The sequence below is a fragment of the Chrysemys picta genome, chromosome 10 (assembly GCF_011386835.1).
Source record: "Chrysemys picta bellii isolate R12L10 chromosome 10, ASM1138683v2, whole genome shotgun sequence".
Classification (NCBI taxonomy): domain Eukaryota; kingdom Metazoa; phylum Chordata; order Testudines; family Emydidae; genus Chrysemys; species Chrysemys picta.
The window spans coordinates 3,632,838-3,659,511 of NC_088800.1; the positions used below are offsets into that span (position 1 = coordinate 3,632,838).

At 47.2% G+C, this 26,674-nt stretch overlaps 1 protein-coding gene across 1 annotated transcript; it reads right to left on the bottom strand.

Moving 5' to 3' along the window:
* NOX5 (NADPH oxidase 5) lies at positions 1 to 26,374 on the bottom strand. Its single transcript, XM_008170509.4, has 17 exons — positions 26,261 to 26,374; positions 24,065 to 24,188; positions 23,440 to 23,590; positions 21,154 to 21,364; positions 18,516 to 18,750; positions 16,046 to 16,199; positions 14,190 to 14,365; positions 12,875 to 13,057; positions 11,211 to 11,343; positions 10,072 to 10,214; positions 8,474 to 8,635; positions 6,683 to 6,727; positions 4,660 to 4,784; positions 3,709 to 3,793; positions 1,929 to 2,028; positions 929 to 1,095; positions 1 to 375 (listed from the first exon to the last, which is right to left on the bottom strand). Exons 2-17 carry the CDS (start codon positions 24,182 to 24,184, stop codon positions 244 to 246), a joined length of 2,322 nt encoding a protein of 773 aa, XP_008168731.3. The 5' UTR covers positions 24,185 to 24,188; positions 26,261 to 26,374; the 3' UTR covers positions 1 to 243.
* Between the last annotated feature and the right edge of the window lie 300 nt (positions 26,375 to 26,674).

Below are 26,674 nucleotides of genomic sequence, written 5' to 3' on the forward strand. Positions count from 1 at the left end.
GGCTGAACACAAACATGCTTTATTTATAGAGCATGTTTAGACCACGCTTTGGGCAAACACAGTACATTTCCCCACATACAATCAGAGAGGAAGGTAAAGAAAACTCTCTTGTAAGTACGATGCATGCGCCAGCAATTACAGAAGCAAACACCTACACTACCCTTTAAATCACCTGCAGGAAGGGAATGCTAAACACCTCTCTCCAGGCTATGGAGAAAGGCAGCGACGGACAGAAAGAGATTATTAAAAATTTTCTTTGAAAAATCTGAAGTTGAAGTGTTCACAGTGAGCCTTGACTACCTTGGCAAGAGCTGGAGACCCGCAGAAGAAGACTTGGACTTTCCCTTTATTTTCCTCTGCCATCTTGTGGAACACCTGACACGGAACGAAAGCAGAGAGAAGAAAAGAACACGGTGAGGTCTGTTTTAACAGCTCGTGTGAACACCATTAACATGCCCTTGGTTCACTAGCTCTCTTCCACCACAAAGCTAAGCAGGTGATACAAAGCACCACCTAGGGAGGTTCTTTTCATGGGTGGCCGTTAACAATTGCTAGGGAGGGTGGCTTGTTTCCGGGGCATGGATAAGGTGATGATGTAATGTAGCCTTAAACAGTAGACATGAAACTTGAAGCTTCCATCAAAGAAGTCCCATAGAGTTCCCACTTGAAAAGCCACCAGAAACCCTGACTCCTCAAGCATCGTTTTCAGCTCCGTGCTCAAGCAAAGCTCCCGTTGACTCTAAGAGGAACCTGCCTGGTTGAGGAGGCAGAGGTTGGGCCCGGAGTGCCAGACTGACCACACTGACACCATTGTAAATACACACACCCCACTGACTACTCTGGAGTTACTCCAGCATTACCCTGCTCAGGGTGCTTGTGGTGGGTGCCCGCAGAAGCAGTTTGTTAATTGGGTTTCAAGGATCGTTACCTTGCTCCAGTCGGGGCGGCCTGGTTGAGTTCTGGTCCTGAGTCCTGTGATAGAGTCTTTCTTTTCCTTCTTAGCAAGCAGATCTAAAGCCATCTGCAGACCAATAGCCTTCATGTCGTTCTTACTAAGCGCTGCAGTCATGTACATGTGCATCTCTAGAAAACGGCCTGTACGTTTAAGGGAAAAGCAAAGTGACAGCTGAGCATCTGCAGTTCAGTTTGTTAATGCAGAATTACTGACCGAGGCAGGCTCAAAACACATTGCCACCAAAACCCCAGCTAGGAGACCACCCGTCCCTGGGAAAATAGATGGAACAACATGTCACTTCAACCGGACAGACTCTCTTTTGGTCTATACACCAGCCCGATGTTCTAGGCCCCCTCCTCCAGGGAGGAGAGTTTCCCACCAATTCACAGACCCCCCCCCCCACTGTATCTTCCTCATGTTGCTCGTGGCGAGACGGTGCTGCCTCTGGAAGTGTGGACTGCCTGTGGTCGGGACACGTTATCAGAAGAGCCGCAGCAGCTATCGCACGAAGTAGCAAAGCAGGATTATTTGGTGCCGGTGCCCAAGGCACTGAGGCGTCCCACCCAACCCTTCGCACAGAGTTCTCCTGCCAGGATCGGGGCAGTCCAAGCAGGGGAAGAAGTGCGGTGGCAGCCTTCAGACCAAGGGTAGCTGGGCCACACTTAAGTCTGGCCCAGGAGTGCCCCCCTTGTAAGGACCCGCCGAGAGCCTGTGGAGCGTAGCCTCAGTGGGCTTTGATGGACCCAGGATTGGGACACAACGGTTGCAGCGCACAAATCCCCCCCTCCTCCAGCTGCCTCTTTTCCTGTATTTGCAGATGGGCCTATCACATGACAATAGGGACAATGCAACGTTCTACTGTGTCACTAAAGACACTTGCTCTCTGCTGCGGGGCTGAGGTCAATAGCATTCACACACGCCCATCGGAATGGGTGAGGGGGGGATTCACTAGAGCCGCTTGGCTTCCGCTTACCTTCCGGTTCCTCATCAGCCTGGTCCATTTCCAGCTTAGTGAGCAGGCTGACAAACCACTCAAAGGACTTCTGGTCTCGGTTGATCCAGATGAAGTCAACCTGAAAGCACGATCTTGGCTTTGGTGCTAGGGAGCCACACCGTTTCATACCAAACTATGAATCAGTTGACCTGTTGGTGTTTGTACCTTTTAGAGCCCCCAGACTGGCAAAGCGACAAGGCCCCAGTCCCCAGCGGCTCTCGGTCACAATAGACAAGGGACAGACAGGCTTGGGACAGAGCCAGGTTCTAATTCTGTCTCTGCCTGGGCCTTTATACCATGTTCATCGCCCTGGGATCTGGTGAAGGAGCAGGATGGTTAGCACGCAGCTCCAGAGTCCCACAGATTGGGCCAGTTCAGCCTGAGCAAATCAATGTAGCTTCACTTACTCTACTGGGGCTATGCCAACTTATGCCAGCTGAGGTCAGACCCATTGCCTGGGGGCGTGGAGTATTCAAACCTGTATTAAAATTGTAAACTATAGTTTTTAATTTTCAGGGGTTTCCCTGCTACTGCTTGCAGGCACGAGGGGTCTATAGGGAGGCATGCAATCTGGGAGCAGCAGTCAGTCTGCAAACAACCAGCCTAGAGCAAGGTGGGGTAAACTGTCCTCTCTGCCTTAGGGAGCAGCCTGCTTTGTCTCTCTCTGTTCTGGATTCTAAGAAATAAAGTTATGTTACATTGTAACCTTCCAGAATGATATCAAGTATCAGGGGGTAGCTGTGTTAGTCTGTATCTACAAAAACAACAAGGAGTCTGGTGGTACCTTAAAGACTAACCGATTTATTTGGTCATAAGCTTTCGTGGGTAAAAACCAAACTTAAGTGAGGTTTTTACCCACAAAAGCTTATGCCCAAATAAATCGGTTAGTCTTTAAGGTGCCACCAGACTCCTTGTTGTTCTTCCAGAAAGAGTATTTTATGTTTCTATATAATGCCTCTGTCTGTATGCCGTGAACATAGCTCTAGGGGAGTGGTGTTTGTGCATTTATTATTTAGAAGGATGTCCCTGAGTGCAGGACAAGGGTCTGGAGACCTCTTGGCAGAAGTGCATCGAAGAACCCAAAACCCTATAAATGATTGGGTGGTTTATACCTCTCACATTATTGTTACAGTTACGACATAGGTGCCAATGGTTTCATTATGAATCTGTTGACATCCCTGTTATAATCAACTGCAGCGCTTCCAAAAGTACATTAGCCCCTCTTGACTTAAATGGGGCATTATAAGTCTCAGCCTGAGGCCAGGTCTACACTACCACTAACTTTGGTATAAACTTACATCACTCAGAGGTGTGAATAAGCCACCCCCCGCCCCCAGCAACGTAAGTTGCACCGACCTAAGCACCAATATGGACAAGGCTATGACATAGCTACCATCTCTCGCGGAGGTGGATTTATTATGCTGACGAGAGAGCTCTCTCCCATCAGCCTAGAGCGTCTTTACTAGACCTGCTACAGCAGCTGCACCGATGCAGCGCTTCTAGTGTAGACAAGCCCTGAGATACAGTTTCTGCAGCAAAACGTAGCTACTATTGCATTTCAAAAGCTGGTGCAGTGGTTAGACGTTGGTAAGCCAGCCGACCCTCGGACAACATAACGTTGGGCCCTGATCCGGGAAGTTGCTCTGCCCAGGAGCCCTGTGCACAGAGCAGCTCACAGGATTTCCGTCAGATATTTACTACCAGCAGTCTCAGGTCGTCGATGGGAAGCTTTGAGTTATCCTTATAAGTAGGCGCTCACCTTCCTAAGCTTCATTTCATCATCCTTGAGGCTCTCACCCCAGGAATAGCCACAGCGGGGATCGTTTGGTTTTCTCATGCGATACCTAGAAGAATGCAACACAACCCACGTGTGATAACAAGCACTGTCATGTCAGCTCTTTAGCACACACCCCTGCGCCCCCCGCTCTCAGGAGTGAAAACTCTCATTAGAAAGTCATTAGAGCTGGGCCACGTTTTTCCAAAATTCTAAATTTCAACAATTTTTTTCTAGTGTTCACCTTTTTTGACCAGCTCTAGAAAATATCCTTATCCAGCTTCTTTGCAAACTTTCTGTTTGGGTGTCAATCTTCAGTGTAGTGTCTGTCCGTTTGGAAGGATGAATTTGGTTTTAGGAACATCTTTTTACCCACCTGTAAGGACAAAGTCCTTAATGTCAGGCAGAAAGGACGATCTAGTGGAGAGATCACTGGCTCAGCCACAACCTTTGTGTCTGACCTCAGGCGAGTCATTTGATCTATGCTGGGCCTCAGTTCCCATCTGCAAAATGGAGATAATAGCAGTTCCCTACCTCAGCAGGGCGCTTGTGAGGTTAAAATCCAGTCAATTATAGTAAACCCCTCAGCTAACAATACCTAGCTCTTACATAGCATTGTTCGCCCACAGATCTCAAAGCGCTTTCCAAAGGACATCAGATCATTATCCTCATTTTACAGATGGGGAAACTGAGGCACCGAGGCAGAGGTGACTTGTAAAAGTTCACCCAGCAGTCCAGTGGGAGAACCAGGAATAGTGTCCAGCTAATATGGCGATGAGATCTAGATCAGCTAGAAAAGAACTGACCCTGAACGTAACCCGTAGCATGAATCTTGAAATCACTGCGTGGCTGTTATTTGGCAATGGAAGAAAAATTCCGCCTCCGTGGGTTAGTATTTATTCTACTTACAAAGCCTTAAGGAGGTACAATGCCAACCTGTACATGATGCTCTGCAAGATAGAGGCAAAGGGAGTAATGCCGATTCCAGCGCCTACCAGCACAGCATGTTCCGAGGTGAAGATCCTTCGCGTAGGTGTCCCATAGGGGCCGTCAATATAGCACTAAGAGAGAAGAAAGGCTGCAGTTTGGAGCCACACAAGATACATTTACTTCAGTTTCACAGAGACGCTTCTCATTTTTTTTTTATCTAAAATAACCCTGCACTGGCAGGGGGACAGGTAACAGCCTAGGGTCTCACCCTGCGTTCTTTGCACAGCCAAAACCCCCCCTGAGCTCAATAGGGGATTCAGGATTGAAGATCAGCATCTTAATGGAGCTTCTCTGCCTTTAACGGAAGTGGATGACTCTATGAACCACAAGGCAAGTGCTCTGCTCCCAACGGGGTCATTTCTTTGAGGGCCTAGCTGAGAGCTGAGATTGCTGTGAAAGCCTGGCGTTGACGTGGGTGCTAACCCTGTCTGACAATCCTGGCCATTGTGCTCCTGCACCTTCGTGGAAGGTAGGCAAGTCGGGGAGCTCAGCCCATCATTGTAACGCCGTGGGCTCCGGCGCAGCTTCGCTGTTTTACACCCGCTTGGGATCCGGCCCAGGATTTTTTTCTGAAAAATGTTTCAGTCGTTTTAATTATTTCTTTTCTTTCCAGCCTGGCGGTTTAGGCTGCGTCCAGTCTGGCTGCATCACATGAGCTAACAGAGCTGTAACTGTGAGATTTAATATCACTTCAGCTCAGCATTGCCGGCAGAAAAGATGGACACAAGAAGCTTTCTGGTGGGTTCTCCACCTGCCCAAAAATTCAGGGAGAAAACAATCAACTCGAAACATTGCAAAGCAATTGTTAGGTTGACTTTTCAGCCAGAAACAGCTGCGCTTTCTCTGTTTGGTGTAGACGCAGGGCCAGGAAAGTGCTCTGGCACCAGCCCAGCCACACCCCACACCAGAGCCGTCCTTACCCATACGCAAACTATGCAACTGCGAAGGGCACCAGGAAATCTGGGGCATCAAATTGCCCCAATTTTCCTGGTGCCCTACGCAGCTGCGTGCTGCTCCAGCGGCCAGCCAGCCAGGAAATCTGCCCCCGCCCCTGCTCTGCCCCTACCCCCCTCTTCCCCAAAGCCCCCACCCCTGCTCTGCCCCTACCCCCTCTTCCCCAAAGCCCCCGCCCCTGCTCTGCCCCTACCCCCTCTTCCCCAAAGCCCCCACCCCTGCTCTGCCCCAGCCCCACCCCCACTCCACCCCTTCCCCTGAGGACTGCAGCAGGGGTCGGGGTCGGGTGCGCCTTGCACTCACCGGGCGGCAGGAAGTGGAGCGACCCGGCCCCAGCCTGCTCCGTGCTGCCGGCTCATGCTGGGGGGCGGTTTCCTCCCTTCCCCCCAAGCCCACTCCTGCCCCCAACAGACCTTGGGCGCAGCCCCCCTCCCCACCCACGGCACCACAATGTCTAGGGATGGTGGGGCCCATAGTCAGGTGAACAAGGAGGGGAACCTGAGGGAATGAGATTTACTTTAGCCCCGGAGTGGCACTGCCTGCGCACGTAAGGACTACTTACAACAGAAAGGACTTACAGGCCCGAGTCCTACTGCCCTGTTGGCTGGTGGGTCTTGCCCACGTGCTCAGGGTCTAACTGATCAGCATATTTGGGGTCGGGAAGGAATTTTCTCCCAGGTCAGATTGGCAGAGCCGTGGGGGGTTTTAACCTTGGGTCATGGGTCACTTGTAGGTTTAAACTAGTGTAAATGGTGGATTCTCTGTAACTTGAAGTCTTTAAACCATGATTGGAGGACTTCAGTAACTCAGCCAGAGGTTAGGGGTCTATAGCAGGAGTGAGTGGGTGAAGTTCTGTGGCCTGTGATGTGCAGGAGGCCAGACTAGATGATCATGATGGTCCCTTCTGACCTTCAAGTCTATGAGTCAATGATCCTGCAACTGGCTCTGGGGTCTGTTTGCCCAGAGCCAACTGCAGGGGAGGCGCTTTAACCATCCATGCAAAGGAGACGCTTACCTTGATATTACAAACTCTGTGATTCTCACTCAGCTTGGCAGAAACCTGTTACGTCAAGAAAACAAAATGTTACCAATAGTCAAGCAGATGACATTGTTTTCAGAATGTATTCCATCTTGAGCATTAAAGTCACCCTTACTCTGAGTATTAAAGTCACCCATAGATCTCCCGGTCATACTTATCGACTTCTTTCCAGTTTTTCCAGATTGGCGGAGACATTCATCTGGGTTATATCATTCCTGACCTACTCATTGCACCAGGAATAAGTCAAACACAATATGATTTTAGCACTGCAAGAGTCACTTTCAAGGTAGGTGGCCATATACCCATTCTTCAGAGAGGGGCAACATAAAGTAAAGGTTTTCCATTTACAGTTCACGTTAATAAAAATTATCATTATCCAAAATGGAAAGGCCCATAAGTTTAGGGGGAAGATTTTCAAAGGCATTAAATCTCACCCAAGATGTCTGTGTAAATTATCCAGATTGTAATTGAATCAAAGGTTGATTCAAAAATGTAATTATTCAAATTCCCACAAATCATGCGTGAGTAGGGCCTGGGAGGGAATAAGAGATGTACAAGAATTTTGATCAGATTGACAATGGTAGGAGGTTCTCTGCTAACGGAGAGAAAAGATAATAGTTCAACAGCAACAGGGAGAGAAACTCATTAAAAATGGTGCATATAAATTCTTTATCTGTAATGACTACTCCTTCCGCTGTGACAGAATCAATATCCTGACAGCTTTTCATATCAGATGATAAAAGCCAGTAAACGGGGTTCTCCAACTTCCTAACATTAGTATGAGTTATATCTAATTTTGCTTTTTTTTCCCCTTCAAAAAGAGAATGTGAATCTTTGCTGATTTTAAAGCAACTTCCTTTCTATTCCTTGTCTGTCTAAACTGGTCCACTAGGGACTACTGTATTACTACACATTTCAGCTTTGTAGAGGAATCTTTTCTAAAATTCACAATAAGAAATTCATTATTAAGCCACAGTAGCAAACACTGATAAAAAGCACAAACATCATCTAGTGTCTTCCTGTGTATTTTCTCTACAAAGGACAAAAGGTGAATGTCAATGGGAATTGTATGTGTCCACCCATCAGAGATTTCATGATTTGGGCCTTCATCCAGATCACACGTATGTATGTGTTTTAACAGTAAACACATAAAAAGTCACACTGAAGTCAATGGGAATAGTCAGATGCTTAAAATTAAACATGTGTAGGGTTGCAGGCTTGGAGCCTTACCTACCACTCAGTACAACTTGGACTACATCACCCAGGATGCACCGTGGTTTCCCCTCTTGCTGAGCCATCACATGACAGTGCATGATAGCTGTAGTCTGGCTATGGAACCCAGCCCAGAGTGGAGAATGGGGATACGAGACACCCAAACTGTAACCCCCCCAGGAGGCAATTCCACATCAACCGTTTTACTTTTTGTGGCCAAAAACCAAAGACACGGGATTTTTTGGATATCCAGTTTTTCAATGTAAAATAAAAATTTTCAACCAAAACAGATAATTTTAGCAAAAAAAATTTTAAGTCAAAACCCCAATTTTCTATCAAAAAAAAAAAATTTGGTGGAAAGGTTTGACCAGTCCCCCAGTGGCCAGCATTTACACGGTCCTCTCCTCTTACTCATCGACGCCTTTCCTAAAAGGGCTCATTCATGCCATCCAGACGCAGCCCAGATGGGGCTGATGCAGAGCCCCCTGAACCCAGTAGCCCTGGAAACATGTAATCAATGGTAAGTTGTCTAGCCAACAAATGAACGGCCTTTACTTCTCTGGCGTGTAGGCTCTCTTCTTCATCCCTTCTGGTGAGGGTGATGTCAGCAGGTTCAGGGTCAGGGTACCTGGCGGCTTTGTAAGACGTCAGTTCAATTGTTTCATCCTTACTGGTGGCTACGGACGCCTCCGAACCGGATGAGCGGAAAAGATGTCCCTAGAACCAAATTCAAAGAAAACACTGTGAGCCATGTCACTGAGCTAGATGAAACTTTCTTCTCTTTATTGAAAGGAGCTATTTGATCCATCCAGGGCTTCTCTGCTTAGGCCCCAGGGCAGAAAGCAAATCTAATGAGGGTTAAAAAATGTGTTGGGCCATGTGCTCGTGAGAAAGGAGGTAAGAATGCCCAACAATTTCATGAACTGTAACTAGATATGAAATTGTTGGGCATTCTTACCTCCTTTCTTACTACCCATATTACAGGGGACAACGTCCAGGACACAGATCTTCCTGCTTTTCTTCCATGCACAAATCTGATGCCACGTGGGCAGCAGAATGTCGTGAGGATTGGACAGCAGTGAGATATAGAACCAGATCCTTAGCTCCTGTAAACTGGTGTAGCTCCATTCAAGTCAGTGGAGCTCTGCAGATTTGCATCAGCCTAGGGTCTGTCTTATTTTTTCTAGAGGGAGTGTTTCCTAACGGCTAGAGCACTGGACTGGGATGCTGGAGACCTGGGCTCTGTGCCCAGCTCTGCCACTGGCCTGGTGGGTGATCTTGGGCAAGTCACTTCATGCCACTGTGCCTCTGTTTCCCCTTCTGCAAAATGGGGAGAATGGTACTGCCCTCCTTTGTAATGCACTGCGCTATCTGCTGATGAAGAAGCACTGTATAAGAGCAAGGGATTATTATTAGGCCTTTCAGATAATGGCCTGGTCTGTTTGTTTCAGGTTTCAGTATCACTGTGCTGCTTTCCAGTCACCACGAGCATGTAATTCACTTTCCATCTTGATGGTTTTTATTTTCGATTAGGGAAAATCAGCAAACCCATAAAGAATAGATAGAAAATCCCCATGAGAGAGCAGTGTGGGGGACTCCAACCTCAGCCCGGAAATGCTTTACAGCCCTATCCCTCTGTTGCACACTTCTTATCTGTACCCAGAAGCCCAGATCGGACCTACAGCACACAGGCTGTTTGAGAAACAGGAAGTAGGAATAACTCTACAGGAAGACACACAATTCCAATCCGAAACAGAGCGGTGACTGTCCCAGGTGAAGCATCCGATACTGAACTCTGTGGCATGTTTTAATGAGCTAGCAGAGCCCTCTGTATGTCTGATACTAGGACATCAGCCTGAGAAACCCAGACATTTCTGATTCCACAAGCAACGGGCTTTTAGGTTCCTTGTAGCAACAGAATATTCGTACTTGTTTGGGTGTCCTCAACAGGAAGAAATGAACAGCCTTCGCACAGGGCAATGTGCCAGGATAAATACAGGCAGGGTCCCTCTCCCATCCCCAATTGGCACTGCCTAGTGGCAGCAGCAGGCACTATGGTACCCTAACGCATTTCACAGAAAAGCAAACTAAAGGCACTCCTATTTTAAACTACAAAAAGTGATTCATAAAAATAATCCCCGTCCATGACAAACCTGGGTCCATTTGTGGTACCTCTGCTTTCTTAGATTTCTCATTAGCTGTCTGGGCTCCTGGCTGAGTGGTTCAAGCCACCTGACATATTCATAGAGTCTGTTGGTCCATTGTCCTCGTGATCTTATATGCAGCCAGATGGTATCTGTGAAATGAAGGCAGACGACGGTGAAATAAGAAAGAGCCTTGTATAAATATTCTGATGAGGGAATCATACAGCTGGACTGAAACTTTCTCCAGGCAAGAAGCAGAGTGATACATTTTTAAATCAACAGGCCAAGTTCTTGTCTCAGTTACACCAGTGAAAATCTAGAGGAATTTCTATGAAGTCCAGTGCAGTTACCCTGGACTTCATGGAGAACAGATTTTGGCCCAACATTTAAATTAAGGCTGAATTCCAGGCTTTCAGACACACCAGAGGGAGTAACAAGGACACTAAGGAAAGCTAACCAAATAAACGTTCTGGCCATTTCAATTAGGTCAGTCATCCAATATACCAGCTGGAGTCGCAGGATCTGTCCATCAGATGATACATGTTATCCCTAAGATAGTCAGCCCCTTTCTGAGCACGGAATACACAGCAGCGTTTCGCTAATTGCAGGGAAATAAGTGATTTGGAGGAGACAGTTGTTTTGTCTTTGATTTTGCTCAGAGAAGCCACATTTCCCATGATTCCACCCAAGGGGGAAGGGCAGAGCTGCAGGGCAGGTGGAAATGTTCCCTTTTAGCAGGGACAGGGGAAGCAGAGGTCAGAGGCAGCTGCTGTGAAGTTATGCCCGTCTGCTTCTCCTTCCAGAAGTGTGGAGCTCGCGTCTGCTGGGCGAAGAAGATGAGGTGGAATACAAGTCCCAGCTCAGCACCGGGAAACCAGACACCAGGCTGGCAAAGAGCTTCCTTTCTCATGTGATTTAAAAAAACAACAACACACCTGCTTCTCGGCATGCCACAGCTAGAGCGCCTAATTAAATGATTCTTGGATATTGAATCAGTTGCTTCAAATGTAGCCCGTGTGCTGCAAACTCTTGCTGCACCATACCAAATGGTCTCTATCTGCTATTTTATCATTCTAGCCTTTTTGTAAGTAACCATTCCGATTAAATAGCAAAATGGCGCAGTTCTGGTGTCCAGTATAACCACATACCTTGTTGTTCAGGAGCGCTGCTAATGGTGAAAGGATGCCACTCGTACTTCGCAATCGCTGGGATATTCAGGTAAACGTAGTCTCCAGGCTTGTAGTGGAAAAACTGTGGTCTCTTAATCACAAGATGAGTCACCTTGATTGAAATGAAAAGCCGAGAGGTAAAGAATCTCTCTGCACACAGGAAAACCCTGCAGACTGTACGTTATTCTAAGCCTTTTCCACTGACATAGCTTCTCCAGAGCACAACTGCCTCCAATTTTGTGCCTGCAGTTTTGAGCATGCAAATAATTGTGGGCATATTTTACAGCATGCAGATGTCTAGCTACCTCTCTGTTGGCACAGCCAGGCCCTCTCAACTGCAGAGATGTGACCTATATCTGCTCCAAGCCTGCTTCCATGGAGAGGCCTCTCGGAATGGGTGCCCAGGCACTGGCCTTTGTGTCAATGTTTGCTGAAAAGGCCCTATTAATGCTGACAGAGGATTGCATCACACAGATTGTTTCGTTATCAGACAAGTCAAGATGCAGCTCAAGAGAATGTCTTGACTGGCCAAATACTAAACCATGATTCTGTGCCATTTGTTGTGCTTTTCACATTGGCTTGTGCAGCAAAAGAAGGGGTGGGGGGCAACTCTTTAGACACTTAAAATAGATCAATTAATGCTCTGGGCTACATAACATAAGGACCACTCTTGCACCAGCTGAAAGAATAATAACCCCTAGCTCTTAGCGGCAGATCTCAGATCACTTTACAAAGAGGATCCGTAGCCACATGTTACAGAGGAGAAACTGAGGCACAGAAACTTGCCCAATGTCTGGCGAATAGAGACAGGAATTGAATCCGAATCTCCTGAGTTCCATGCTGGTGCTTTACCTACTATGCCACACTGCCTCCCTATTTGAGCATTGCCATTTCTAATTTCCATGAGTCTATGGGATGCTGCCATTCCAGCACGCGGCCATAATACACAGTAGACCGGGGGTCGGCAACCTTTCAGAAGTGGTGTGCCGAGTCTTCATTGATTCACTCTAATTTAAGGTTCCGCGTGCCAGTCATACATTGTAACGTTTTTAGAAGGTCTCTTTCTATAAGTCTATAATATAGAACTAAACTATTGTTGTATGTCAAGTAAATAAGGTTTTTAAAATGTTTAAGAAGCTTCATTTAAAATTAAATTAAAATGCAGAGCCCCCCGGACCGGTGGCCAGAACCCAGGCAGTGTGAGTACCACTGAAAATCAGCTCGCATGCCGCCTTCGGTACGCATGCCATAGGTTGCCTACCCCTGCAGTAGACAATCATCTGAGTTTGTCTTTTTAATACCTCTTTTGTCTCACTTTTCCTTCCTTTTCCCCTGGGTCACATAAGAATAGTTGTTGTTATACAGTGCTTTTCACCAGAATCGCCAAGCACTTTACAAATGCCAAAAGCGCTGCTGTGAAGTGGGGCCAGGATTTTTATTCCCATTTTAGGGAATAGGAAAGTGAGGCAAAGAGGGGTGAAGCGACTTCCCCCAGGTCATGCAGCAAGTCAGCAGCAGAGCTAGGAATAGACCCTCGTAAGCTCAATTTCCAATTCTTTATTTCACATCTCCCCCCAGCCCCAGCAGTATTTTTAAAACGTATTCCCAGAAGTGGGTGTCCTTGGATCACTTTGGGAACAAACCTTTGATGGCAGGAGGTTGATTTCCACAATGTACAGCCCCCCGATGCGTGACACAGCAATGCCAATTGTCTTCTCCACCACGAACAGAAATCCAGGAACCACAAACCACTTCCAAAAATTAGGCCCATGAAGGACTAACAAAGCCCAGATGGAGATGTAGGACAGATGAGTCCAGTAGAAGACCTGCAGGTCACAACAATAACGGATCACTGGGGATACTGGCCTGTCGTAGGTGATGAACAGTAAGAGAGACTAATGAGGGCAGTGGTGACAAAAGATGAAGCCCAACTGTGGCTGTAGTTCAGGTAAAGTGTCACTAGTTTTCCATCATTTCTTTCCATCGTTATTTCTAGGCACCAGATACAGTAAGCTCCAACTCGGTTTTCCAGCCCAGCCAACAACGGCAGTGGACAGGTCTGGAAAACCAGTCATTCTTAGCAGTAGGGGGGGGGCCAAATGTAGCTCTCCGTTATACTGGTGTCAATGGGGAACCTCCGGTTGCCATTCCTGGCCAACACAAGAGTAACCTAGGTCAGAACCTGCCCCAAGAGGCCCCTGGATTTATACAGGTGTAACTGAGAGGAGTAACTGAGGCCCTATTGCAAGTCTCAATATTCCTCCATTTCACCTGAAAAGGCAAATAAGCCTAGGGACCATGTTATCACACAGGCCCCCCTGGAAGAGAGGGCACCCTACCTCTGTGGTACTGGGGGCCGTGCTTCTCAGACGGAGAGTCTGAGCAGGGCTCTGTGAAGATCTGGTTGTGGTGCACAGCAAGTTGGTGCCAGATACAGAGTAAATCAAAGCCCTTGCAAGCCCCTTAAGCACTGAACGCCCATCTGCATTGGGCGGCTTTGCAGACAAGGAGCAATTCCCGCACTAACCACCCCCATGCAGTGGGAGAAGCGTCACTGGATGAGAGTTCTTAACTTGGCCTTGAGAGGGATGTAATTACCTGAGTTTGTCTGAATTGCTAGGTTTTATTTCTTAACCCATTAAAGTGCTTTGTCCCCCACCCACCCCCTGCCTTTGTGAGCAGGTTTTTCCTGCTGTCTTTCTACGTAGGAATTTGGCTGCATGGGATGCAGTTAAATGAACCTCTAAGATCAGCTACCAGTTTACTCAGTTCCGCACGGAGAGGGACTAACACGTTATCATCGTGCTGCGACTGGAATCGCTGTGGAAAGAAATGCATGACAATGACCCTGGCAGAAATGGGATGCCGAATGGGAGACACTGGGGCATATATGACTGCGCTGTAACGAAGGGGAACAAGCAAAACCAAACCCCACTTGCAGGTGCAGCTGGGGAGTACCTCAAAATGGCCGCTCTTCCGGACAAAGGTGCTGGAGCACACGAGCATCACGCAGATGAGCAGCTGCAGTGCAATCCCAGTGATGGAGGCGCTCCCGTGAACCCAGCCAATCCCGGGCCGAGTGGTGAACAGATATTCCCAAAGCGCGGGGCGATCTCGGGTCTGCGTCAGCCTGACTAAACACAGAGAAACGTGGGGCTGCGGAGCAGCAGCGGCCACGGGGATTAGCGCTTTCCACAAGGAGTACGGGATCAACAAGGGGATACTGGGCGTCCCAACGTGGCCATGAACTCCTCGGAGCTGCGGTCCCTGATCTGTTGATTTGTCTGTAAAATGCCACGCACACCTCGGATGCAGTGTAACTCAGAGATACAGAATGATGACAACAACAAGGGCCCATGTACCCAGGTCTCCCATAGAGGAATATTAACCCTTCTATGACCAAAAAGAGCTTGGAGGGCAATGGAATACAAAACAATCCTTTGCCTTACTGGGTTGTGGTCCTGGGACCCCATGGCACTAAACCTGTTTTCTCTCCAATGTCTTGGAGCCAGCATTCCAGTCACAATCATGTCTCCTTTCTTTGTATTTATTAATAAAATATATTGTTTATGAAAAAAAAAACCTACACCCCACTCTCCCACAAAGTACCTCAGGGGTGCCCTTATAAATCAGAGGAAGTTGAAGTCAGGATTTTTGACTGATTTGTCCTAAAGCACGATCATATTCCACAACTTGCTCCAAACATGGGTTGTCAGCAGGGACTGAACCCAAAACCTTGAGCACTTGAGCTAAAGAGAAACTCCATTAGCTGGTAACAGTAGAAAGCTCTTAACCTCATATCAGGGGAAGCCACTAGAGGGGGATAACGCACAATGAACCAGTGGATTACGTACAGCTCCAATCCCTTCCTGTCTCACATACACTTCTACCTTAGTTGAAACCTTACACAATTATTAGCAATGGGAAGAGTGAAATTAAAATGCTGAGCTGATCTTACAAGCGAGACCTGCCTTAAATCCATTGCTCCCCAAACTTTTGAAAGCTGACCCCACCCCTTTAGGAATATGGAATCAATTTTGTTCCTTCAGTCTCACCGTATCTCATTAAAGGCCTGCTCTTGTTAAATGTATATATCTTCTATGCCCCCTATGCCCTCCCCCGGATAGTCCTTAGAACCCCCCTCTACTTCAGGACATGCTGGAGCAAGCTTTACAATTCTTCCTCTCTTTTCTTACATCCTTTGATGTGCTGTTAAATAGTTAAAAAGGCTGACATTTAAAGAAGCTTTATTATTGATATCCAAAATGACCAGGGCAAATCACACCTCAGAGCTATTGTTTTAGGCTCTCTGCAGACTCAGGCAGACGTTGCTACGTCAATTACACTCAGGACAGTTCCCCGTATCAGAGCTATTGTCTCAGGATCTCTTTAATTCAGGTAGAACAAGGCTACACTGGTTATCCGTGAGTCATGTTTTGAACGGTTTCTTTGCAGCCATAACACATAGAGACCAACTTTTTCGTTAAATAAAAGTTCAGACCCTGGAGAACAATGAAGAGGTTTGTCTGCACCCTGCTGGCTGGTCCTTCATGTGCCCATTCCCCCCTCCCCAGAGGGTGCTGCTTTATCAAGTCTGTATTTAATGTAGATTTCAATCCTTGGTTTTTTAGTAGCTGATGTTCTTTAGAGTTAAAGAGGAGTTGCCATTTTCCATTTTAATAATTGATGGTTTTTCCTCTTTAGATTTGCAGCGTACGTTAGAAGAATGGTTGCATGAGCAAAGCGTATTTCAAAGAAAAGAATCGTAGAATTATTGCATGGGGGTATGGGCAAGCAGAGGGTTTACTACTCACCAAAGTTCCCCACATGTGCTCCGGTGTGAACTGCTGAGAGTGCCCCCACCACATACCCCACGAGCTGGTGGAAGATGACGTTTTGGTCTAGTGGGAAAACTTTCGCAACCCAGGTAGCTCGCAACCACGTCAGGCAACGGCGCAGCATGAGCACCTTTGAAAACCGGACGACAGGGATAGTCACGCCTCGCTGTTACAGCCCTTTCCATCAGGACACAGAGCCATAGAGTTTAAGGCCAGAAGGGACCAGGTCTGACCTCCGTGCATCATAGCCTCTAACTCCACCCAACACACTTACTTCAAAGCTCTTTGCTAAGGTGAGCGAGTAACATCATCCTGACAGGACAGAAGGGCAAACCAAGGCCCAGAGATGTAAAAAGACTGGCCCAGGGTCACAGTCAGGACTTGAACCCAACTCTCCTGAGTTCCAGCCCAGTGCTCTTCTCGTGAGGCCATCCTACCCCTCTTGACCTTTGAGTAACAGCTAAAGAAGACCAGAGGGATGTCTGTGTGCTGGCTGCTCTGGGGCGAGGCCAGTCCTGGTTTTACTTGCTCTCGCAGAGCTCATATCCTTCTTCCTGTTTGTTAGTCTTTAACTTTTTATTTTTAACTTCAAAGGTCTGATTCCCCAGCAAGTGACACGACCACGCATTCCATTTCCTGCCATGGCAAAGAGCAGTTTGGCCGGCCCAGTGAGTTCCATGGCAACTTGGGGCATGTCTACAGAGGAGCTGGCGGAGTAATTCCCGGCTTGGGTAGACGTACCATGCTAGCTTTGGTCGAGCTAGCGCGCTTAAAATAGTAGTGTAGCCACAACTGTAGAGGTGGCAGGACACCCCTAGGTACGTCCTCGGGGCAGCTAGCCTTCCCTGACACCATGCAGCTGCCCCGAGGATGTACCTAGGGCTCTATTTTTAGCTCCATTAGGGTACGTCTACACTACCCGCCGGATCGATCCCCGATCGCTCTGCCGTCGACTCCGGAACTCCACCGTGGCGAGGGGCGGAAGCAGAGTCGACAGGGGAGCGGCGGCCGTCGATCCCGCGCTGCAAGGATGCGAAGTAAGTGATTCTAAGTCAATCTAAGATACATCGACTTCAGCTACGCTAGTCTAGTAGCTGAAGTTACGTTTCTTAGATCGATCCCCCCCCCCAGTGTAGACCAGACCTTAGCGTTAGCACGGCTCTACACAAACTGGAAATGATGCCTACAGTTCCAGTGTGGACATGCCTTATGATTCTTCCAACTGAAGTGTTGTCGGAGTAGCGAGAATGCAGTCCTGCAGGGTCTGTCCTGCGTCTGGTACGAGTCAATATTTTCATTCATAACTTGGATAATGGAGTAGAGATTAGGCTTATACAATTTGTGGATGACACCAAGTTGGGAGGGGCTTCAAGCTCTTTGGAGGTCAGGATTAGAATTCAAAACAACCTTGACAAATTGGAGAATTAGTCTGAAATCAACAAGATGAAATTCAATAAAGGCAAAGTACTTGTCTTAATGATTGCCCACATTTGCCCTTTTGAACAGAAGCAAAGCAAAACTGCTGCATGCCCCATAGAAAAAGCAAACATTACGGCAAGAATCCTCTCTCCCTTAGAAATTCTCTTTCCTGAGTGCAGGTGGGGTGGAAGGGAATAACTGGCCAGGTGGTAGTACTGCTGGAAAGAATCTGGGGGTTACAGTGGATCACAGATTGAATATGCGTCAACGATGTGATGCAGTTGCAAAAAAGACTAATATCGTTCTGGGATGTATTTACAAGAGTGTCATATGTAAGACACGGGAGGTGATTGTCCCTTCTCTACTCAGCCCTTGTGAGGCCTCAGCCGGAGTACCGCATCCCCCTCTGGGCACCACATACAAGGAAGGATGTGGACAAATTGGAGAGAGTCCAGAGGAAAGCAACCAAAATGATCAACAGTTTAGAAAACCTGACCTGTGAGGAAAGGTTAACAAAACTGGGCATGTTTAGGCTTGAGAAAAGAAGTCTGAAGGGAGATCTGAGAACAGTCTGCAAATACATTAAGGGCTGTTCTAAAGAGGACAATGATCAATTGTTCTCCATGGCCACTGAAGGCAGGACAAGAAGTAATGGGCTTAATCTGCAGCCAGGAAGATGTAGGTTGAATAGTAGGAAAAACTTTCTAACCATAAGGGTAGTTAAACTCTGGATTAGGCTCCCAAGGGCGGTGGTGGAATCCCCGTCACTGGAGGTTTCTAAGAACAATTTGGACAAACACCTGTCAGGGCTGGTCTAGGTCTGCTTGGTCCTGCCTCAGTGCAGAGGGCTGGACCCGATGACCTCTCCGGGTCCCTTCCAGCCCCACATTTCTACGATTCCGTGCGTCACTCTTCTAGAGCGCCTGCCACGCAAGCACTACCCTCAGCCCCTTGTGACCCCTGATTCACGCACGAACCCTCCCACAGTGTGACCGTCCCCCTCTGCCGGGAGAGGCGCAGGACTCACCCCAAGGAATGTGCAGTTGAAGTTCAGACACTGCCCGCAGCCTTTCGCCACCATGACCCAGCCCCCGAGAGGCGCGTGCCGCAGAGCAGCCAAGGTGAAGAGGAGGGTATTCAGGCACAGGTAGCCGCCCATGAAGAGCAGTTTGCTCCTGTTGTTGTGCCAGTAGGCTGGGGTTAAGTAGCGCGGCGTGTGGCTCTTCCGTTCGGCTGTCGGGGGCTTTAGCCAGTTCGCGGCACTGTTGGAAAGGGAGGGAACACGAAGGGAAGAGGTTTGTTACAAAGCAACCGGCTCCCGCGCTCTGCAGCTGCGAGAAGAGCACTGGGAAAGGTGGGGGAGGAGGTGGCCCTGCACCCACTCTCCAAGGGGAACTCCCAGGGGTGCCCGTGACAGCAGATGCAGGATGCCCTCCTTTGAGTTTCGACTGCCGATAGCGTTCCTGCCAGTGCAGGCCCCTGAATCAGTGCATACCTCTGCCCGTGGCGAGCTCCTTTCCCAACCAGCACTCCCTGCCCCCAGACTTTACACCTCCATATAATCCATATAAAACTAAGTCACTGGCCATACCATCAAACAGCCTCCGGCTCCAGCTTACAACCAGCACGATAGTAACCCATCCGGATGGGTCATCGAGCAGGGGGCAGCTGTCAAATACCTGGGCAGTGTCCCAGACAGGGCTGGACGAGGCTTGTAAGATGTGGACGCTTGTAGAGCAGCAGCGGCTGCCACGTTTGGGGCCCTTCAGCGGCCTTGGCGGGGCAGTCGTGACATCCCGTTTGCTACAAAGCTGCCGATCTACAGAAGCCCAGTTACACCAACTCTGCTGTATGGACACGAAACATGGGCGCAGAGGAGGGCTGAAGATCACCAGATTGACGTGTTCAATTCTCGTTGGCTCCTGCTCCATGTCAAATGGCAGGACAAGCTCAGCAACAAGGATATTCAAAGCCAAACCCAGCAACCACCTCCATCAGCGGTTTCAGCGGCTTGGCTGGTATGGACATATTATTAGAATGGAAGACCAACGAATTCCAGCGTGTATGTACCAAGGAATGCTGCTACACAGCCGGTGACCAAGGGGGCACCAAAAGCTTCAGTGGCACAACAAGATTGTATATTCGGTTTCTCTCCAGCACTGGCAATCAGACCACCTTAAACATCTTGCCAGAGATCGATCCGGGTGGCACTAGATTTGCAAGAAGGCCATGTCCCTTTGGGATTTGCCAAGATGATGCTGATGACTCCATGCCCCCACATGTTGGTGCTGGTCTTCCTCCTTTGCACCACCTTGAGCATATCATACCTCTGGGACCCTCTGGATGGATTGAGAGCAGTAAAAGCAGTATAAACGCTGGGTGCATTTGGCCTGAGCTCTTGGTTTACCGACTGGAACGTCCCCTGGGCTGCTCTGCTCATGCAGTGCACTACTGGCTCCTAGATGAATCAGGATTGGTGGAGGAGGATTTGGATAAAGTTACTGGAACACAAACCCTCCTTCCCGTGGGCTAGAATGGCCACAAAGGTGGGAAGTGGGACCCTACAATAAATGGACAGCTGGAGGCACCCTGAAGTCCCAACTTCTTGAAGCACAGAAAGTGGAAACGCAGCTGGAAGCCACTAACCGGAGGACACCAAATAGGTGGAGATGATGTGCCTACATCATTCCACAATGCCAGAGAAGGGTCAACGTCCCTCACTTAATGCTGATTAGGTGGAAGCAGGAGATTCGCCTTATGGAAATAAGAGTGAGAGGTATCCCCTGGGGCTCCTCACATTCTGAAGGCATCTCCACTAAAGAATCCATTGATAGAGGGGAACCATCCTGAAAGATACTGCTACCCTCGGCTCTCGGTGAGCCTTTAATTGTACAGATTAGGAGGAGAGTCAATTGTGATGTGTAATGTCTAGAACACTGCACTATTTTACTCCCTTTCACATTCTGATGGTTCACGTGGCAAGACTCACTCCTGGCCTCTTCTCCTCCAGGAAGAGCATTTCAAAGCACACGGCAAGCAGCATTTCTGAGGTGCTATCGTGCTCTTCATTTCATCAGGGAATGCTCACAGCACCTCGCAAGATCTTAGGCCTTTCATTTTTAAACATCACTGCTCTGTTCTGATTGTTAGTCCAGCACTGGCGCAGCACGGAAACTGGTGTCCGGTTTCTCACACTGGGCATCTGTAAGCGAGTGTCAGAAAAACATGCCAGCTCCCAGCTAGATGGCAGCTGCCAGCAGTAGACTCAAGCAGACCAAGTCTCTGTAGCTGGAGTACAGCTCGGAGGGCATCTTGCCATGAGACTGTTCAAGCAACCCCGCTGTGGACAGAAGGGATGCAGCTTCCTTTAAGTGTGCTGTTTCTCAAAAATCACCCCCAGGCCTTGGACGGGATCCCAGGCCTCGTGCTCTCCCAATGGGGAAGGGTTTGGTAGATTCGTGGAAGAGGGACACTTCATCGCAAAGGGAAAAAATAAAAAGCACCCATCCACGGGTAGGCCGCTGTGAGCATAAATAATGATATTGAAGGAGCCTGTGAAATCGGGGAAGAACAAGGTGCTAACAAGGAAAATGGAGTTCTAATATACAGCGCTGATTAGGAACCCAGAGGGGCCTGTCGAAACCATTATACTAGGGATAAAATACCTTATGGTTAAGTTCTCCATGACCTCTGGAAAGCGTTCGAGTTCCTCCCTGAGTTCCTCAAAAGTGATGGAGCCACTGTTGTCTTTGTCGGCTGACTCAAAAAGAGCCAGCGTGAGGTCATCCAGTTTCTCCTCTGGCAAGGATATTGCGCTCTCCTTCAGACATGATTTCAGGACTGTGCGCAGTTCATCTGGGTCAATGGAACCACTGCCTACGGTGAGCAAGAATTTACATCTGACACAGATTAAAGTAATAACACATTTGCTCCTGTGTTACCAAGACAACAAAAGGATATACAACAGCTAGTGAACCGGTTTATGAAAACCCTGGGTGCTTTTAGTTTTATCTTCCCCTTGGATACAGAAACAGGCTTCCTTCCTTGAACTCAGGATTTTCATTGGGAAATTGTGCCCCGAGGGTAAGGTTGGCTAATTGTTGATATATTAGGGAAAAAATTGGTTTAATTTAGATTAAGTAGTGAGTGATCTACATGAAACAACTATTTTGAGTGTGTGAATTCCAATTTTGATTGACAACGTTCACCATTATGAAATCCACACAGACATGCTTAACTGGCTGCAAAATGTAAAGTCAAATTAGCTTGGAAAGTGATTTGGTTCTTAGTTTTGTGGCAAATCCTTTAAGCTCAATTAGGTCAGAGCAGAAAATACTGGCAGGGCAGAACTGGGACGTTTATTTTGCTGATGTTTTCACTTTTCCTAGCCTGTACATAAACCAACATTTCACATGTACCAGAATTTCAATACTAGACCAAACAAAAAAAAGCATGACCCTCAAAACTAAACCTTTTTGCAAATTTCAAGTTGCGGCAGGTATGTTTTGGAGTCAGATCCCTAGCTTCAAACCTGCCCCTGTGGTTTTGATCAAACCATTCACTATGAATAATATCTGCGAACAAATATTTTTTGTTAACAAAATACTTTTTATTGTCTTTGACTGTACTTGTTCTTCACTGAGTGTGTTTAAATACTGTGTAGAAATAATTAAAATAGTCATGGGTGCAATCAGCCCGTTAATGAATCTCTTTCTCTGTGTACCGAAATCAGAGGTGTGACTGCAGCGTGTGTAGACATCCCCAAGCTAGCTTTCACATAGCTTGCGCCAATAACAATAATAATGATGCTCTGGCAGCATGGGCTAGCCACCTGAATACACATCCAGGGTCCTGCATGGACTTGTACAGCCCGTGCAGCCACGGCTTCACTGCTATTGATGGGGATGGCTATGCATGCCACTGTCACACCTCTGATTGTGGCATAGGCAGACCCTCTCTCTCTGGCCCAATTCATATTTAATTATTTATACAGAGTGGAACAGCTCCAACAAGACAGATTGGGAGGGAGTCACCCCATAATCCAGTGGTGAGAGTACTCAGCTGGGAGGTGGCAGATCTGGGTTCAAATCCCTGCTCTGCCTCTAGCAGAGTGAGGATTCGAGTCTGGGTCTCCCACGTCCTGGTGAGTGCTGCAGGCAATGTAGTAAAAGGGGGTGGGACCCACCTGCCCTGGCTGTATTCTGTGTGGGCTCTGATCCATTAGATGTGCTCTAAGGGGGTCTCTGAGCATACGACCCGATCAGGCCCCACAAGTGCGATAGGATAGATGAAGGAAGGCCTAGTTCGAGAATCCCCCTGGGGCTGAGGTGAGAGTGAGGTGCTGAGCTGCGTGGCGGTGTCAGGACTGAGGTGGCTGCGCATGTGCCCCATGACAGAGATGGCGGGACCGAGGGGCCTTTACGAATGGACATAGGGACTTAGGCAGCAGCTCTGATGAGCTAACGTTTGGACTTAGGTGCCTAACGCAGCAGTGAGGTGTGTAAGTCCCCTTGGTGAATCTAGCCCTAACGGCTTGGCTCCTGTCTAGGGTAAGAACATACCGAGGTAGAACTTACAATTGGAGCTAGTTTAATTGCTGCCTTTTAAGGGTATTTTTGAGACCTTCATCACAGATGGGGAAGATTGAAAAGTCACGGATGGCAAAGTTGAGCTTGATAGATGGTTTAGAAGTGTCCATTCCGGATACTTCTCAGCCTGATTGATTTAATTCAGGAGGAGACGTCTATGTTGTGCTGGAAGAGGACAAAGCTGACGCTATAGAATATTAGACAAGGGCTTCAGCTGAGTGGTCCGATTCGTATAAATATATGCTAATGGCATGTTCCCTCCACCCATCTTTAAGAAGGCGGAAGCACTCTCATGCTCAGGAGAACGGCAGCATTGATATCCAAATGACAAGGGGGGGGTAAGTAAATTCTTCAGAATCTTACCATCTACATCGTAAACCTGGAAGAGGAATCTTAGCTTGTCTGTTTCGTCTCCATGTATGAGAAGGTTCAAGGCTTTGAGTAACTCATCTAAACTAATGGTTCCACTCCCGTCAGAATCAAACAATGCAAAGAACCTCTCAGCGAAGAAGGACTACAGAAAGGAGAACAAATATTTTCATCAACATTTAAGGGGTACTGCTTATAAACCCAAGCCAGAAGTCTTCCATTAACATCAATGGAAATTTTGGCTTAGAAAGGGCTGAATATCATGGTGATGATAAAAAAAACTAGTCAGACAAAAAGACTGAGACGTAAAGATTTAGCCCTAGTCTTTCGCCTGTGGTTTCCATCCCTGCTGACAATATATAACGAGTACTGTGGATCAAAGCTCTTTGTAACCCTTCTGCATTAGCCCCTCCAGTCGATTTTTAAGCTTCACTTTTCTAATGAAGACAGGATAACAACAGACCACAGACCCATTTTAATCTGCCAGTATTGTTTTGCACTAACTACTGACAAAAGGGTAAAGTCTAATAATATCTCTAGTCTGAGCTCACATCTGGCTATCTGAACAGAAACACAGCAGATCATCAGCCAAACTCCCCCCAAGCCCCAAAGAACTTGCCTCTTTCACTTTCAGAGCAGTTTTGAATTCTTCCAAGTCAATTTCTTTATCTTCCCCAGCGATGCTTTCAAACTGCTTCGTTACCCACTCAAGCCATTGGGTGTCATCGTCTATACTCATTGTGCTAGGAAATCAAAAAAGGCACCGTTAAACACTGTCATTTCAACTTCATGTTAATTGCTCAGATTTAGAAATGCCTTATTAGGCACATAAGAGAGACAAGGTGGTTGAGGCAATATCTTGTATTGAACCACCTTCTGCTGGTGAATGAGATGAGATTTCAAGTTACACAGCTCTGTGAAATGTACTCAGAGTGTCACAGCTAAATACAAGGTGGAACAGATTCTTTAGTGTAAGTATTTAATACTTATTATAAGAGACCATTCAAGGTGAAGTGGTCTGTTAACAACTCTCCAGTTATAGCACAAAGAAGTGGGGTTAGTAGGTTACAGATTGTTGTAATAAGCCATAAATCCAGTGTCTCTGTTCAGTCCATGATTTTTAGTGTCTAGCAAAGTTATAAATTCAGGTTCCCAGGTGCATCTTTTGAAGGTATTGTGCAGCTTTCCTTTGAGGACGAGCCCTGAGAGGTCAGATATGCAGCGACTGTTTTGTGAAAGGTGTTTGCCCCTGAGTGTTTTTCTCTTGTATCATTTCTCTGTGTGAGAATGTGTCTGGTTTCACCCACATAGTTGTTATTAGGGCATTTAGTGCACTGGATCAGACATATAGCAGTAAGGGAACTGTTTTGGGAATTGATAATGCTTTGGGAATTATATTTCAATATCTTGCTATCATTGGTGTTTCCCCCAGGCCTCTGTTAAAACAGCAGGTACAGCTGTCCAGCCAGTGCCAGTCTCCTCTGAGTCCAGACCCAGTTTCTTCTCCTTCCAGGTCCCAGTTCCAGTCTCTCCCCACTGCCCCATGGTCCTTGTCCACTACTACCTCTGCTATGCCCTGCACTCCATTTGCCTCTTTTATCTTCTGCATTTGAGTCAAGCTGTGTTCTCCTCCACACTGCTTGAGTGCCAGCATGGGGAGCATTGGAAGTACAATAGAAACCATCTCCCTGCTCTCAATTCCTGTGCCCAGGACCAAAGCAGTCAGGAGCAGCAATTGCAGGCAATACCCTGCTCAGCCCCTGCAGCCATGGGCTGGAGCACGCTCAGTATAGATGGAATCTTCGAAGAATTTAGCTGCCAAACTCTGACATGTCTCTACTGTGCATGTGCAAACTGAAACTGTTCAAAAGCTAGTAATTTAGTCAGATTTGGCATTTTTTCAAGGGAACGGCAAAAATGCACATCCCCAGAATAGGCCAAATTTCAGGCCCCTACCACAAAACCCAGGGGTGCTAAAGGTTTTCAATGAAACTGCTATAGGAATTTTTTTAACCTGGGCAAAATAATGTATTTTTCCCTAGTCTTGTTCTCAGAAATGGCAGAACCATTTTTGCTGAAACTTAAAAAATAAAAAAATCAGACCGAGGCGGAGACCTGGCAGGCAAAACTTCAGCCCAAATGGTTAACGTTTGGTAAAGTTACAAGTAACTGAAAACAGGGTTTTATAATGGGAAGTATCAAGCAACCTTAACTACCAGGCAGCATTACCAGCTTTACTTATCATAAGAACGTAAGAATGGCCATACTGGGTTAGACCAATGGTCCATAAAAACCGGAAAGAGACAGCAGTCAACAAGTCACTTCAATATTGTAAATCAGCCCATGTGTCATGTTCTATTCAACTAAAACCCTTCCAGATCCCAGATCCCATTCTTACCCCTGCAGGAGTCAGCCAAATAGGGATCATCATCAGAGTTCTACATTCCTCCTGAGAGGCTCTTCCAATAATATATCAGGTATTTTTATAGCCAGTTTATATGCGTGTGAGAAAGACACACACAAACTAGGTATAAAATACTTGACACAGCTACATAGTTTTTATATACTATATTATAAAACGATCTATAAAGACTTTTAATTTATGATTTCACACGTTTCCTGACTCATGTCCACTTATTCTATCATGTTAAATTGTAGCCTAGTTATTCTGTTGCCTCATTGTATTTAAAATGTAGCTGACCACAGCTGTTTATGTTATTCTTTTAATTTCCTTTATTTTACATCGCTGGCTCTATTAAACTGTCTAACCTTGAAAACTGTGCCCTGCCAAACTCAGTAAAGAGCTTGTACTCACACTGTGTTTCAGTCCTTATTTACTAGCCGTCAGGAACACATGGGGAAGTGTCTTTTTCATGCTGCAACCTTTATTCAATTTTTGAACAAATCCTACTTGTGAGGCAGTAAACTGTGACTAAATTGGGGGGAGGTTGCCATGGGAATGTCAGAACCAGAAACCAGATAGTAAACCACTTGCACTTTACTATGAACTGATGTAATAGGCACTTCAGGTCCATGTGTGATAAGCCAGTTAGTTTAGAAAGTAAAGTGCAGCTCACGCAGGAAGGGGTATAGTTTCACTTCATCACTGGCGTGGAGGCAGCAAATCTCATTTGGAAGGCTCCCTCTGTTTACTTAGTTATTTAAAAACTCAGTAAGTTGGCAAGCTGACACACTACGGTTTGTGCAATCAAGGAAAACTCCAGGCCAA